At 38.8% G+C, this 16,074-nt stretch overlaps 1 protein-coding gene across 1 annotated transcript; it reads left to right on the forward strand.

Moving 5' to 3' along the window:
* Positions 1-8,280: 8,280 nt before the first annotated feature.
* On the forward strand, positions 8,281-11,095 carry LOC135716249 (uncharacterized). The gene is made up of 4 exons (XM_065238932.1): positions 8,281-8,590; positions 8,815-10,095; positions 10,154-10,217; positions 10,729-11,095. Exons 1-4 carry the CDS (start codon positions 8,281-8,283, stop codon positions 11,093-11,095), a joined length of 2,022 nt encoding a protein of 673 aa, XP_065095004.1.
* The last annotated feature ends 4,979 nt before the right edge of the window (positions 11,096-16,074 follow it).

Below are 16,074 nucleotides of genomic sequence, written 5' to 3' on the forward strand. Positions count from 1 at the left end.
TTAACTTATGGTTTAAGAACATTAATGGTAATGGTTATGGTAACCAGTAAGGTCCATGAATGGTTTTGTAACATCGATCAACTTTATGTGGAATATATCGCGAATTGGTTGCCTGTAAATTACTGATTACCAATTCACGATATATTTCACGTAAAGTTGAGCGATAATACAAAACCATTAATGGACCTTACTGACTACCATAACCATAACCATTAATGTTCTCAAACCATAAGTAAAAACGTTCTAATATAGTTCTCTTTCCGAAAATGTATGGAGAAAACAAGAATTTGGAATGGTAATGGTTCTTAACAACCCATTATTTGTAAGGTCCGCTTCCAGAAAACCATAACACATAAGGTTAAAACTTTATCACACAAACGTTCATGTAAGGTTCCATAACCATTTCAGTTGAAGTTTAGCAGGGATTATAAACAATTTATAACCATTATCGGTAAGGTCATGTGATGGTTCGCGTTTATGCGGGAGCCCAGACCTTATATAAATGTCTTTTCAATTGGCGTTGACGGCACCGTCAAAAAATTTGCTCTTCCAGCAAATATAGACAGTTTCTTATGGGAATTTTCGGTGGAGTGAAAGGATAGTACAAAGTCCGCCATGTTTCACGCACAGTCTGACGTTCGCTTATGGATTTTCTCATAGGAGTAAAGAGTTACAGAGTCGCCGTCAACGCCAATATACCAACAGCAGTGTTTGACAGTAGGCAGCATGTCCCGGGCTCAAATCATTTATTTTACTGTGCTGGACTCGTTGCCACGGTATAACATGTTGCCGAGCATGTTGCATATGCGCCTGACACTGGACTGCTTTCCTCCCACTTGGCAACAGAGGACTTTTGCATCAACTTCAATGACTTCCAACAAGAAAAAAATTTAGTGGTTGTAGTAAATTATTATATCAATAACTTTGTCGAATTATCTTAACAAGTAATAATTAATATTACCAAACTTCACAACTGATCATTTCCAAATGTATCCCGACTTCTTTAAGCTTACTGCGTGTTGATGATCCTCTCTTCGATTATATTTACATTATATTTTATTGGAATACCTTCCACTGAGCGTCCATTGGCAATGACGGTAAATGCGTAGCTCTTTACTCCTATGGTAAAATCCATAAGCAAACGTTAGACTGTGCGTGAAACATGGCGGACTTCATATTATCCTTTCACTCCGTCGAAAATTCCCATAAAGAACTGTCAATCTTTGCTAGAAGAGACAATTTTTCGAAGTTGCCGTCAACGCCAATTGACTTCTCGACGCAACATCTCACTTATACAACCTAGCTAGCGCAGTCCTGTAAAATCGGTTTGTTTATTATTTTCAACCACGAAATCAGCTGTCAAAGTGTTCGACTGACAGCGGATTGTTTTTTATTTTCAACCAGTAAAATTCTAATATGGACCAACAGGTCTGTGCCATAAAAAGGGAGAAACTAGAGTCGGTGTATAATGAGTCACGCCAAGAGAAAAACAGTTGAACTCGCATCACGGTTTTCGAAAGATTCCCTTTCTTTTAACTTGGCAACAGAGGACTTCTGCATCAACTTCAAATGACTTCTAGCGAGGAAAAAAAATAACGGCTGTAGTATATCATTAAATCAGTGATTTTGTGGAATTAGTGAAAAAGCAATGGTGATCATTCTAGTGCCGTGTACTAAATTCCAGAGCGTAGAAATTGGAAAGGGTTTTCGACGGATAAATGAATTCGTACCGTTTGTGTTTGACCGGGAAAACTCTGACCTCGGGACATCTTCAGGTTCCACAGAACCACACTAGACGAGAAAACTGTAAAAATTGAGTCCCTGAAGAAGGTCCCAGACGGACCGAAACGTTGGACAAAAATTAAATAGCAGTATTTTGATTTTGTCGAGACTGAACAGCCATTCACAACACACATCAATTCCCAGTCGAACCGTTCCATACGAATTATCTTAAGGAAAAATAGTAGAAATTGTCATTACTGATCATTACAAAACGTATCGCATGACAAATGAAATGCTCACTGCGTGTATATGATCATTTCTTCGGTTATATTTAATATTTAATTGCAATACCTTTCGTGGACCTTTCATAGCATCGTAATGCTTGTTTACTTTGCACGATAGGTAGCCGGTTTGACAGTTCAATAGGTAGACTTGGCTTCACTCTTGGCGTAACTAATTATACACCGACTCTAGGAGAAACCAGTAAAATGCATGTTTTAGTGAAACTTCTCACTAATACTAACGGTGGTAGAGAACTCTATCCAGCTTTCCATGCTCAGTAATGGTGGCCTGTTTGTATGAATAAATGTATCCTTCACTGTGCTTTTTGACACTAACTGGAGGGCGCATGTTGTTCCATTTTCTTCTGTTCCTGGGAGAGGGAAAGAGAAGGGTCAAAATCCGAACCTTTAGATAGCACAGTGAAGGATATATTTGTTTATGCAAACAGGACGCCATTACCGAGCATGGACAGCTGGATAGTCCTCTTCACCTCCAGGCGGGATCGTATTGGTGCGATTTGCTTGTGTTAGTGAGATGAATTTTGTTGTTAGCTGTAAGATTTTTGTGTTTGCTGTTAGCAGAGTTGATGTTCTAATAAGAGTCCCACTAAGAGGAAATGTTGCGAACGAGCAGCACTGTTTGTGATTTACTTTTCGTAAACCAGATTTTTTGCGTTAGCATCGGATGACTTTCGTTCAGCAGTGAAAAATTTCATGTCGATAACGGAACTTCTGGGAGACAAAAATAATCATAGAACCTGAAAAATGATGTGCTTGGTTCAACTTATAAATACCACTATGCACACAATAAAGCGAAGTAATGTTTTCATCTAAAATTACTGAAATATTATCAGAAATGAATGCAATACTTGTATTTCACTGGTGTGGGAACAATAATGTTTATTTACTTTGCTTGTTTTGTACCCCGCTTGACAGTTCGATTGGTCACTTCACGGTAACCAGCGTAAACACATTAATGTGTAAAATTTCACACATTTCGTGAAAAAAAGGACCCATCAAACGTCAACAGAAGTGTATTTTTTACACATTTTTCAAGAACGGTTTTAACTGCAAAATGTGTAAAAAGTAATCATTCAAAGAATTTAAATATGATAAGGACGCATGGTTTTTTTTATATCGGAGTTTTCTTATTTGTGTCAATGATTAAATAAAGATTGATCGGATTCAATAAAATTTGATTTAAAAAAATCGCATCCAGACACCGGACAATGAAAACCTAAGTAATGATATTTTTTCTAAAGATTAGCTATGAAAATACTTTGAATCACTTACCCTCTAAGCTTGTCTACCGTTTGCTCTGTTACAGTTTGGACCGTAGTTTCTCCATTTTTCTGTTGAAATTGCTGAAATATTTTTGCTTAGGCAAATGGCGTGCATCAACGGAGCAGGATGTGGCAAGGTTTAAAGTTTTTTTTTACCCATACATGAGCATAAAAATGCACATTTTTTGACTGGAACTACATTCTTAAAATGTGTATTTTTTACACATTTCAAGATCTCCAATATTTTTTGACAGCCGCCTTTATGCACAAAAAATGTGTATTTTTTTACTCATTTATATGTTTACGCTGGTTACCGTGTTGGCGGGACTCTTATTATAACGTAAAGGCCTGTATAGAGATCGAAGTGAAGCGAAAAATTCATACAAAATACTAAATTTTTCACCTGCGCGAAAAACGCAATTGGCAAATATTTCGCTTCGCTTTGAACTGTAAACAGATGCGATCCAGCGAAATCTTATTTTGTGGATCGTATCTTTTTCGCTTAAGCCTAGTATACAGATCGAAGCGAAACGAAATTTGAAGCACGCGAAAAATCATGAAATTTCGCTAGCGAAAAAGGTTGTGAAAAAAAGTGTGTGGAACATTTTCCAGTTTCCTTTTTTCGCAGTTTACAGGTTCATGTGAAACGAAATCGATCAGTTTACACCTCCGGTGAAGTGAAAATCTGACAGATACGCTCTCCCGAAACGTCAACTTTTCGCTTAGCTGCTGCTCTTTTCGCGAGCGCTGCATGCGCGGAAAAAAAATAAACCTCTTAGATTATAACATTGACTCTAATATGGACCAAAAGGTCTGTGCCATAAAAAGGGAGGAAAAATCAAGGTGGCTATATATAGGTGTTCTAATGTGTCAAATTCATGATTCAGCCATGTTGGATTATTGTACATATATTTACATTAAATTACATATATCACAAGTAACAAGGAACACGTTAAAATTCTGCACGGTCGCCTATCCATCTTGCTTGGAGGTTTACCCGGCACTAATGATTCAATTAATTGCCTGATCGTCGCTGTCTTTGGATGCTGGAATGGCTGAAAGCGAGAGAACATTGCTTCTCCCATCGCTCCTGTTGCCGATCGATGGTGATCGATGATCGGTGATCCTCTCCTGTCCTGTGATGTGTGACTGCACTTCCGTTGCTCCATGTATGGGTATGTCCGAATAACGATGCCCAAAATTCACCTCGTAATCATCTCATATGGTACACTGATAAAATTCGACACATTTTTATTGGCGAATTTCCATGTAAAATTCCACATGATTTTCATGTGTCCACACATAAACAGAATTCACTCAGAAGTACACATGAAATTTATGAGTCAAATGAATAGTATGTGTGGTTACAAATGAATTGTATGTGTACACATAAGAACTATGTGTCTGACACATATATATCATTTGTTTATCACATTGCAAAAATTCATGTGTGGGACACATAAAAATAATCATTGAATTTTTATTAGTGTACAATGGGGTGAAATATTCTTCGGTCGTGTTTATTCAATTTGGGCTGGGCTACTCTCGAACACACGGTAACTGCAAAATACCCAATAATGACTACAAAGTAAGCATTTTCGAGGGAGACTGGGACTATCCATTAAATGAGTAAAAATATAACCCATTTATGAGTATTTGTTATTCACTTGTTTTTGTAGTTGTAATTACTCATAAATGCGTAAAATTTTACTGATTTAATGGGTAGTCCCAGTTTCCCTCGAAAATGCTTACTTTGTAGTCATTATTGGGTATATTGCGTTTACCATGTATACACCCACTATGTGAAAAATAACATTGACTCTCACGCTATTTCAAAACTACCCAAATTTGGGTACAATCCACCCAGATCGGTCAAAACTAAACCTACCCAAAAATGGGTAAACTGTTATGGGAGTGACAAGTTGACAAATCAGTACCAACATTTCAAAAGGGTGAAACGGACAAATGTAAACAAATTGAGTTTTTTTTATAGAAATGGACACCCTAATAAAAATAACCATAAAAGAGAGCTTAACGACGTGTTTGGGGTATCATCCAGACCATTTGTGAGATAGTTTACCCATCAGGGATACAGTTCGTTTATGGTATTTGTTTATTAGGGCAGCAAGTGATGCAATATTATGAACAATTTCATAAAATTTCACAAAAAAAACTTGTTTTGTCACCCTAAATTAACATTTAAAAAAGGCTTAACTAACTTTTGTAGTTTAGTATAGTGAAGTAAATTTCACCCCTCGGTATGTTCGCCATCAGCGAGGGCGAAACTGCATCCAGGTTTGAATTGTGGCCTCATTTTTGATTTCCGTAGTTTTGATGGTTTTCATGCGAATATTGCAGTATTTTTTTATGTATAACATAGCCTCGTAGCCATAGCGTTTACAACGGTGAAAAAAATCTCCCAAGGTACTCCACCTACGTACATCTAGTTGTAGCACAAACGAAGTGACAGACGGAGCGGCTCGAAAACTTTGGTGACTAACCTGCTATTGCAATTTTTCAGTGTACCACATGGCAACACCACTACTACTGGATTGTACCACATGGCAACACTACTACTAGATTGAACTAGCATTTTCACCAAATGTACTAGAATGTTTTGGTTCTATCTCTTTCACTCTACTCAAAACTGAAATGCATAAAAAAATGACAAAATGATACGCACTCTTTGCACACTGTCAAAGAATCATTGTACACAAAATCAACTTTGTTCAAATCAAAACAAAAAAACTAACCCATCTGGTGGATGATGGCGCAAGCTTCCAGGAAAATTCTATTACAGTGAACCACATTATTTCAATGGATTTCTTCGCCAGTTAGTCGTCTGTAACTTCGTTTGTGGTTGTAGTTTCTAAAATGCATTATTCTCAAATGAATATTACAAGATTGCCCACAACTCAAATTACCTTAAGATTGGAAACCCCAGAACCCGATTAAGATATGTTGTTTTCGCGGTTCCAAATTAAAGATCATGAATCGTGTCCATGAATCGTCGCAAACGGAAAACCAGCTGCTGGGTCAATTCGTTGCTATTGACGTACAATAGATCCAGCTGATTTCTGATGGATGAAACAAACATAAAACCAACGCAATCAGTATCATTTCCTTGATCCTTTGTATGGCACCACTTAGAAGCAATTTCTTACTGAAAAGTACCCACAGTGGCCTCCGTTTGATCTAGCATGTTCAGTTTCTATGATTTTAGAGCGTTCATTACCGCTGGGAGATAAAATTAAAACTTTGACAATTCCATCAGACATGATGATGATGATTTTTGTTTTTGTTTGTTTTCAAAACCATTCAAATTTTGAATTAAATTAAATTAAAGAAAATGAAAGAAATCCAAGATATAAAATTTGATAGTTTGTCAAACAAAAGGTACAAAAATGAAAGGGCGTAATCAAAATTGATGAATATAAAGGGCAAAATCTAATTTTGAGGATTTTTAACGTAAAAAACACAAAATAAAACTCTAAACTTCTATGAACTGATTAACAAGGGTCAACTCAGGTTGAACGGTGCAAATAATAGACCTGTACTGCTTACTGATTTCAATTAAATCCATTTTTTCGCTTCGAAAACTTTGACAGCGTTTTTTACAGCTTGACATCATTGTTAGTTTCGCCGTTTTGAAATGTTTATGCCGAAATGAATAACATTGACATGAATCCGATTGACGTTGTTCATTTGTCAACTTGTCACGTTCAACACAGTTAGTTTACCCATTTTTGGGTAGGTTCAGTTTTGACCGATCTGGGTGGATTGTACCCAAATTTGGGTGGTTTTGAAATAACGTGCTTTGGCTGTTAGAACCAGCTAGGTGGCATCGTGTGGCATCCCTATCTTGTTTGCCTTGCCTTGAAAAGAGCTAACATCGCTGCGGACCCGCGAATTGCGGCCCCCACTGACAGCTCATAATTTGTAATCAAATAGAAGATTCAAGCCAGAATTTCAAAAAAGGCGTGACTGATATTATGGATATTCTCAATATTTTTGCTTAAATTTTGTAAAAAATAAACTTAGGACTCATAAAATATTATTTTCTGATTTTCTACCACGAAGTCAACCATTTATATGGCATAAAAGGGAAAATAATTTCATTTGATAAAAATAAGACAATTCAGTCACGCCATTTTTGCAGTTCACACTGTAATTGTGCCGTTTCAGATGTTGGTTTCAATAACATGGCGGCATGCCACCCAGCTGGTTAGAACTGGTCATTCGAAAATAAAAAAAAATAAAAGCAAAAAATAAACGAAATTTCTTTTATTTTTTCCTTTTTTTTATATAATATGTGGAGGAAAGGGACTCTTTCGAAAACCGTGATGCGAGTTCCACTGTAATTGTCATGGCGTGACTCTTATACACAGACTTTATCAAATACAACAAATAAATCTTAACCAACAATTGAAAAGACGCTATCAGCTTTAATAAACAAAACACTGTAAGTATTTTCCTCGCAGAGCGTAGGCCACCCACGCAAACCAACAATATCATCGGGTACACACTTAATCTAGCTCGGTAAAATCTCCAACAGCCGATTACTTCGGCATTCACTTTTGCTGATATCTCTGCAAAATATCTGTTTGTTAGCTGATATCTCAGCAACATTTTATTTGTTAGCTGAGTCTCGGCAATTGTTTGACTGAATCTCAGCAAAATAAATTGCAGAATTACTCGGCTGTTGGAATCTCGGCGAAAAAAATTAAGTGTGTAGGGAAAACTTTCTCCTATACTATGATGCTATTGATTTGCGTGGACGATCTTTTATGTAAGAGGAAATGTCTTGAGGCCGGCGCACAATAGATACGTTTTCGGGTTTTTTGACAGATAATGCATGGGCTAACTGTCAAAAAACCTGAAAACGTATCTATTGTGCGCCGGCCTTTACACAGTTTTGTTTACATTAGCTCATAGGCCCTTTTCAATTATTGGGCGAGACATTTGTTTTTCGCAACTAATGTGTTGTACTTACAATGAGTTGCAGTAAAAATCAGGATAAAAACGATAAAAATGCCATTAAAACTTGTGTTATCGATGGTTGCGGGGCAAACTCGAAAACGAGTCCATATCTTTTCTTTTTGAAAGTACCGCAAAACCCCGAACGGAGGATCGATTGGTGCGATGCTATGGGAGTAGCAGTTCAGAAGGGCAGAGTCTACTGCTGTACTCGGCATTTCGATATCCCCGGAGACTTTGATGGCGACGCACCTTCAGATAAATCAAGTGGTATCCGGTTGAAGCTAAAAAGCCATGTCTTGCCTCATAAGGATATATCGATTCAATGTAAGTATTTTAGTTTTTCAGTTTATCAAGAATATCCTGTATTTTTTCTGCTCTGTTCTTCACTCAGTTGATAAGTTATTCACGTAATAAAATGCTTTTTTTATAAATGCTGGTAGTTACCTGACATTTTATTAATCAATCGAGTGCAAGGCATGAGCCAGCAAACAGTGCATACAATTTGGATTAACAATTAATACAACTGTACTTTATGTTTTCTATTGTAGATGAAACCAGGAATATTTATCAGCTGTTTGAAATTATGAAAACCACGAAAAAAATCGAAAAACCAAACAGATATTTGCTACCGGCGATTGAACAAGATCTCAATATCAAAGTTCCTTTGAATATTAAACCTGCAACTATGAATGAAACATACGATTACGTTATCGCTAAAATCAAGGATTATTTCAAATCGGACCTTCCTAAGTCAAAATATCAGTTAGTGCAGATGTTGAAGGGCCACAGAGATAAAATTGCGGAAATGGTCAATAAGAAAAATATGAAGGGTGCTCTGCATGGTACAGTATTGCTGAAAACGGTTCAACCATTTCTTCAGTACGAAGCGAATGGAAATTTGGATTTACCAATCGGGCACAAAGAGCTAGAACAGTTATATTTCGAGTTGGAATCCAATCAAATAAAAGCTTTCTTCCGTCCACCTAAAAATGTAACATATAACAGTGATGCTGATGGTAACTTTAAAGATCTATTTTTCTTACCTGGAATACGCGTAAATTTGTCCCTTCCCTTCTTGGAGTTGGTTAGAGAAGTGGCATTGAATTCTGAAAAGTACATCGTGAATGTTAAAAGCATCCCCAAAGCTTCTGAAGGAAAACCGAATGGTTTGGAGTGGTTCCAGAAAGTGGATAAACCTTACAGGTTGAAATCTTCTAAGGTTGGTCAATATGTCACGTTGGAGTATGTAGACATCCTGATAAATCTTTTCGAGACATTTGAATTCATGATGAGTCAACGTCAAAGATCCACTTTGATATTTCTTTTGCAGCAAACAAGAAAGGATTTGTCAGAATATGAAATGAAGGAACTTCAAATCACCTACAGTTGCTTTTTGTCTAACTACAAGTACTATCGAATCATAAACGAAGACATCGCACAAGAAATTGGAGATGAGGAATTTTACATGTTTGTGAAGGAAGTAATCAATCCTGAATTGAATTTTCAGTTCATAAACGCAATCGATAGCAATGTAGCGAGCATCGACAAAATTGATCAATACTTTCGACCAATCCTTGGTTACATAAATGAGGAAGCTGGGTTTACTGACGGAGAACCGTACCTGACTTTCGCTGATCAATTGAAGAAGGCAATTAGTTACACGTGTCAGGAGTGTAACATAACCTTTGAGTCACCACTTGCTCATCTCACCGTCAAAGAACATCGATTTTGCGGTACCAAAAAGTGGAAATGTGTTCACTGTAATGCGGCGTTTTTAGAAACAAAGCTTGCTACTGATATGTGGGCTCACAAGTGTCCCTATACGTTTTGTAAATAAAGTTTACCAATAAATGAGAATATACTCTATGTGTAATTATTATTATTCAGTATATATCATCCCGGTCCCACCACTGAGTTCCCGTGCCAACAGCTGCCCTTCCCATTTGCACTCGTCAGCTCATGCAATACTCTAGACTCACATGGGTGGTTGTATGCGGGTTCTCCCCTCGATAGGCTCAAATGTCCGTGTCCATCCAGGTTCTGACGCAAATGATGCAAAGTTATCACTTCGTATATTACTACTATTACTAGGTACTGGTTTACTGGATAGGTCGCCAAGGTTGTCCCCAAGAAATCTTTATTTTATTTTTTTAATTTATCATTTTTCATGCTCAGTTAGCGCTCAACTTCCAAGCCGAGCAGTCGATGTTTTTGGACAACCAAGTTTTGGAAGTCGTTCACGGACTATTGTACGTTTATGTATCGATTATTTTCTATCGTCGTTTCAAGTATCGCGTTCGCGTTTGCCGCGACGTCATATTCCGCGATGCCGCGCCGCGAAAATACGTTTCGCGTTGACTGTTCGCGTTTCCGAAGATCCTCTCTCATGACGAGATCCATAAGTTTATCGGGAAAGAATTCGGTCTTACGCGCAAAAACGTGCTTCTACTCCAATCAAGCAGACAGCTTGGATGTACCTTCGTGAAGGTCAACAACCTCGAACTTGCCAAAAAGATCGTGGGGAAACACGATAGCAAGCACGAGTTCGTGTTTGATGGCAAGTCCTACAAACTACGGATTACGATGGAGGACGATGCGGTGGAGATAAAGTTGCTCGAACTACCCGAAAGCATCACCAACGACCCGGTCGCAGTTTTCCTCGCCGACTACGGAGAAGTTATTAGTGTTCGTGACCTAATGTGCGATGACCGATACAGTGAATTTGGTGGTGTTAATACCGGTGTTCGTGTTGCTCGAATGGTAGTAACGAAGAACATTCCTTCACTCGTGATAATCCAGGGCGAAGAAACTGCGGTTGGATACAAATAACTGCTAGTGCAGAAGCTCGTAGCGGATCAATCCTACGCTAACGTAACGAAGGGAAAACCGTCCATACCTCAACCGATGAAACAGATATCGGATCCACGAAAACCAACGAGCAAGTGAGACACGAGTTGCAGCAGCACAACGGAAAAACACAATGCCGCCACCAGCTGCACCAACTACAGCAAAACCCTCCGCAATGCAAGCTATTGTCCAACTATCGCCGCTGACAATCCCGATCGGTACCATCGTATCTCATCGCAGGACCGATGGCAACGACACGGACAGCTCACAAACATCTCTTGCTTCGAACAACAGCCGACGCACGCGTAGGCAACCACCGGGTAAGAAAATGCGACACTCCGGAGATGATATCACCTCCGAACACCAAGAAATCACATCAGACATCAGACATCAGAGTTTCCGATGAAGAAATACAGTAATAATGGAGTACGTCAGCTGTAATATCGGAACCATAAATATAAACACCATCACCAACCAAACCAAGCTAAATGCCCTTTAAACGTTCGTTCGCACAATGGAGCTAGACATTGTGTTTCTGCAGGAGGTTGAAAATGAACAGCTTGCATTACCCGGCTATATCGTTGACCATGCGAGAAGAGGAACGGCAATTGCTCTAAAAGAACATATTAAATTCTCGCACGTAGAGAAGAGCCTGAACGGGAGATTGCTCGCCCTTCGTGTTCACAACAATACGTTTTGTAATGTGTATGCTCCATCGGGTTCCGTGCTTCGTTCCGAACGAGAGTGGTTTTTTAATAACACCATCGCGTATTATCTTCGTCACCGCACCGATCACATCATCCTTGGAGGTGACTTCAACTGCGTGATTCGACAATGCGATGCGACGGGGCTCGCTCTTCAAGTCTCCGTTCAGCAGCTACATCTGCATGACGTGTGGCAGCAGCTCCGTCAACGAGAGATGGAATACACTTACATCACACACAACTCCTTGTCCAAGCTCGATCGGCTATATGTAAGCGCCGGTCTCCAAGAACAGCTGAGATCAACAGCTGCCCATGTTTGCTGCTTCTCGGACCACAAAGCCGTCACGGTGAGAATTTGCCTTGTCGTGGTTTCTGGGCTCTTCGTCCCCACCCTGACCACAGAAAATATAGACGAGTTTCAAATACGGTGACAATATTGGACTCGTCAACGCCGAAATTATTCGTCGTGGATGGAATGGTGGCTGTCGTGCGCAAAGCCTAAAATAAAGTCCTTCTTCTGCTGGATGTCAAAAATAGCATTCGACGAATTCAATCGTGAACAGCAACGGCTTCACGTTCTACTATGGCATGCGTACGATGGCTACCAAAACAACCGCGCTATGCTCACTATCATCAACCGGGTAAAAGCCGAAATGCTTTTATATCAACGAAGTTTTTCCGAAATGTTTGTGCGAACGAACGAAACCTACGTTGCTGGTGAGCCGTTGTCGACCTAGGCGGCGTCGAAGGACCACCATCGAGCAACTGCAAAACAAGAGAGACGATATCATCGGTGATTCTGCTGCGATACAGGATCATATGGTCCAATTCTTCACCGATCTATACGCACACGGTCATGTGGACGAAGAAGAAGAAGAAGAAGATGGACCCTTTCAGTGCGAGAGAGTCATCCCCCAGCACGATGCCGCAAATGAAGACTGCATGAATGAGGTAACAATGGCTGAAATACTTTCTGCCATCCGCACAAGCACATCCAGAAAATCACCAGGATGGGCTGCCAAAAAAGTTTTATCTGCGTACTTTCAATGTGATACATCGTGAACTGAACCTGATTTTGAACGAAGCTATCAGGTCAAATTTCCCGAGTCAGTTCGTCGATGGAGTGATATTGTTGGTGAAGGAACAAGGTGCGGGGGACACCGCACGTTCATACAGGCCAATTAGTCTAGTCAATTATGACTATAAAATTCTCTCGCGTGTCCTAAAACAGTGACTTGAAAATGTATTCCGTGCCCATGGTGTTTTGACTGCCTCGCAAAAATGTGCAAATACTGGACGCAATATCTTCCAGGCTACGTTAGCTTTGAAAGATAAAAATTGCACAGCTGAAAGCGAACAGGCAAAATGGGAAACTGATCTCTTTCGATCTCGATCATGAATTCGATCGTGTGGACCAACGCTTCTTGTTCGATACGATGCGAGGTATGGGATTCAACCCGGCGTTCGTGGATTTGCTCTCCCATATATCAACAGCTTCTACATCTCACTTGCTTATCAACGGGCGCCTCTCTGCACCCTTCCAAATCGAACGTTCGGTCCGCCAAGGGGATCCTCTCTCGATGTATCTTTTTGTACTCTATCTGCACCCACTCTTGCGGCGTTTAGAACAAGTGTGTGGAGCAGATCTAATCGTCGCATACGCAGATGACATCAGTGCCATCGTTACCAGCGTCGATAAGCTCGATGCGATGCGGGATTTGTTCCGACGTTTTGAAAGAGTAGCAGGAGCGCGCTTGAATGAAGCTTAAACAACGGCAATCGACGTCGGCCTCATTAACAATCCGTTAACTGTGCCGTGGCTTCATACCGAAAACACCATCAAAATTCTCGGAGTTATTTTCGCCAACTCGGTGCGGGTAATGACCAAGTTGAATTGGGACCTACTCGTGACAAACTTCGCTCGGCAAGTGTGGCTACACTCGTTACGCAGTCTATCCTTACGACCATTTCGATGGAGCAGCTAGCGCGAAAACGGGAGGATGGCGGTCTCAACTTACAACTACCAGCGTTCAAGTGTGAGGCATTGCTCTCGATGATGTCACAAAAGTGAGGTTACCCCAACGGTGTAGCTCCCTATAACAGCGGTAGCGATACAATCTATCAGAGATGACATTATCCTTAACGTAGTAAAAGGGCATGTGAAATTTTTGTTTCACGAGCCAATAACGAAAGCGTCTAACGGTACGCTGGGGGTAATTAAAGTACATTTCTCGCTGTATTTAATGAAATTTAAGTACATTTCTCGCTGTACATTAATGGAGCTAATGTACTTAATTTATGCGACTTGTAATTAAAGCTGAAATTTGTACTAAAAAGTAATTATATCAAAAAATTTCCGACAAATAGATAGAGAAGCTGGTTCTGCGGTCGTGTCTAGGACACAACCCTTTGATTTTTTTTTTAATTGGGTGCCCCCCTAAAAATCAAGAATTCATTTTAATTCACTGTAAACCATAGTATGTGCAGGTATGTTGAGATTTCCATAAAGTAATTATTTTAACAACCCAAAATAATGAAAACACTCTCAATTCGATAATTTTAATCATACTTTATTGTTATATTTTATTCAATTTAAAAAAATATTGTTGCTTTCTCATTATAAAAACAACACAACTTCCTAAGAATGAGAAAATTAATCATATTTGACTTTCCAGTTGTCCACTGAGTAAAAGTCTAGAACATACTTATATCGTAACACGTCCTATTTTTTTGGTACCGCCATCTTTATGAATTTTGTATATTGTCTCGATGATGGTCGTATACTGCCTAACTAGTTTCAGAGACGAACCAGCCCAAGGCTAAAAGTCTCTTCAATAAAGAAAAAAAAAAAAAAAAAAAAAACTGCCTAACTAAAGTTGTTATGACATTGTCGTCCGAAAGTTTTTTTTAGGAAGTGACTACATAAACACTTTTCTAGAATAGTTGAAAACGATATCTCGCCATCTTACCCCTCGTTCGGGTGATTTTTTAAATTGGATACCCCCGTAAAAATTTAAAATCCATCGAAATTTACAGTAATCAACTTTGGGATGCGATGGGATGTTGAGATTATAATTGTGCAGTTGTTGTAAAATATATTTTGTAGAAATTTTTTGTGATAACATTTTTCTTGAACATTTGGAAATGTTATCTTAACGTTTTATATCTCATTTTGATGGTTTAAAAAAAAAAATCGCCTTAGTTCTAAACCTAAAAGCAAGGTTGCAAAGACTCATTTCAGCTAAAACAATGTTTTTCTAAATTATGAAATAATTAGATGCCATGATCAAATTTTGAATTGGTAGGATACAAGAATGTGTTTGACATATTAAACCTGTTTATTTCACTTCATGAGAGTCACAATCAGCGATTTTTTCACAAACTCACTCACTCACTCACTCACTCACTCAGCGATCAGCAAATCGCTGATTGTGACTCATAGAAAACAAAATTTACAGGTTTTATGTTTCCAACGCATACTTTGTAACCTCTTCTTGTAAGTTACAAGTAAAACATGCCATCATACCATCTTTTGGTTTTATTATTCCGAAAAACATTATTTTAGCTGAAATGAGTCTTTGCAACCTTGCCTAAAAGAAGGACTCTGTAATGATGAAACTTGATGACGCCACCACACCTTGCTCTGCTTAAAGTAGTATAAAAACCAGTATAGTTTTTATGACTCAGCTGAGTTTTTAATTGCAAATTTTCAAGCAGTTTTCCATTGGCTTGCAAAATGAAATCGATTTACTCCGCAGTACTTAGCTCATAACCATATCACTAATATCTATATAAAGAAAGAGAGAAGGATTAGTAATTTCCATTTATTCCACTATTTTATTTGCTTATCCTTGACAGATATGCGTATTTCGTCTACAATGTGCAGACTTCTTCAGTGTCTTGTACTAATACTCGACTGAAAAAAACCATCGCAAACTACCGAATATATTACCTAGGTACCTAAGTACATTTGTACTTAAAGCTAGGTAAACATAAATCTAATGTCCTATAGAAGCAGGAACTCTACTGCTTACTCGTTAGTTTACCTAGCTTTAAGTAAAAATGTACTTAGGTTAGTATATATTCAGTAGTTTGCTATGGTTTTCTTCAGTCGAGTATTAATACAGTGTCGTATTTGTGTATCGGAGTATCGTGAACCTCTGACGGCACAACTTCGAAAAGGCGAACAGGTAGAACATACCCCGCTTTTCATCAAAACCTTTGAATTTTGTAAAACATTACTTACCCAAAGTAATA

The sequence above is a fragment of the Ochlerotatus camptorhynchus genome, unplaced genomic scaffold (assembly GCF_037179485.1).
Source record: "Ochlerotatus camptorhynchus isolate MF236.1 unplaced genomic scaffold, CSIRO-AGI_Acam_v1.1 ptg001177l, whole genome shotgun sequence".
NCBI lineage: Eukaryota > Metazoa > Arthropoda > Insecta > Diptera > Culicidae > Ochlerotatus > Ochlerotatus camptorhynchus.

What these genes read in the sequence shown, in the direction of transcription:
- LOC135716249 (XM_065238932.1), top strand. Translation starts at nt 8,281, where the DNA reads ATGAGTTGCAGTAAAAATCAGGATAAAAACGATAAAAATGCCATTAAA. An exon ending in CAAGTGTCCCTATACGTTTT is followed by an intron (nt 10,096 to 10,153) that starts GTAAATAAAGTT and finishes ATTATTATTCAG; the next exon opens with TATATATCATCCCGGTCCCA. An exon ending in TGCCCTTCCCATTTGCACTC is followed by an intron (nt 10,218 to 10,728) that starts GTCAGCTCATGC and finishes CCAATCAAGCAG; the next exon opens with ACAGCTTGGATGTACCTTCG.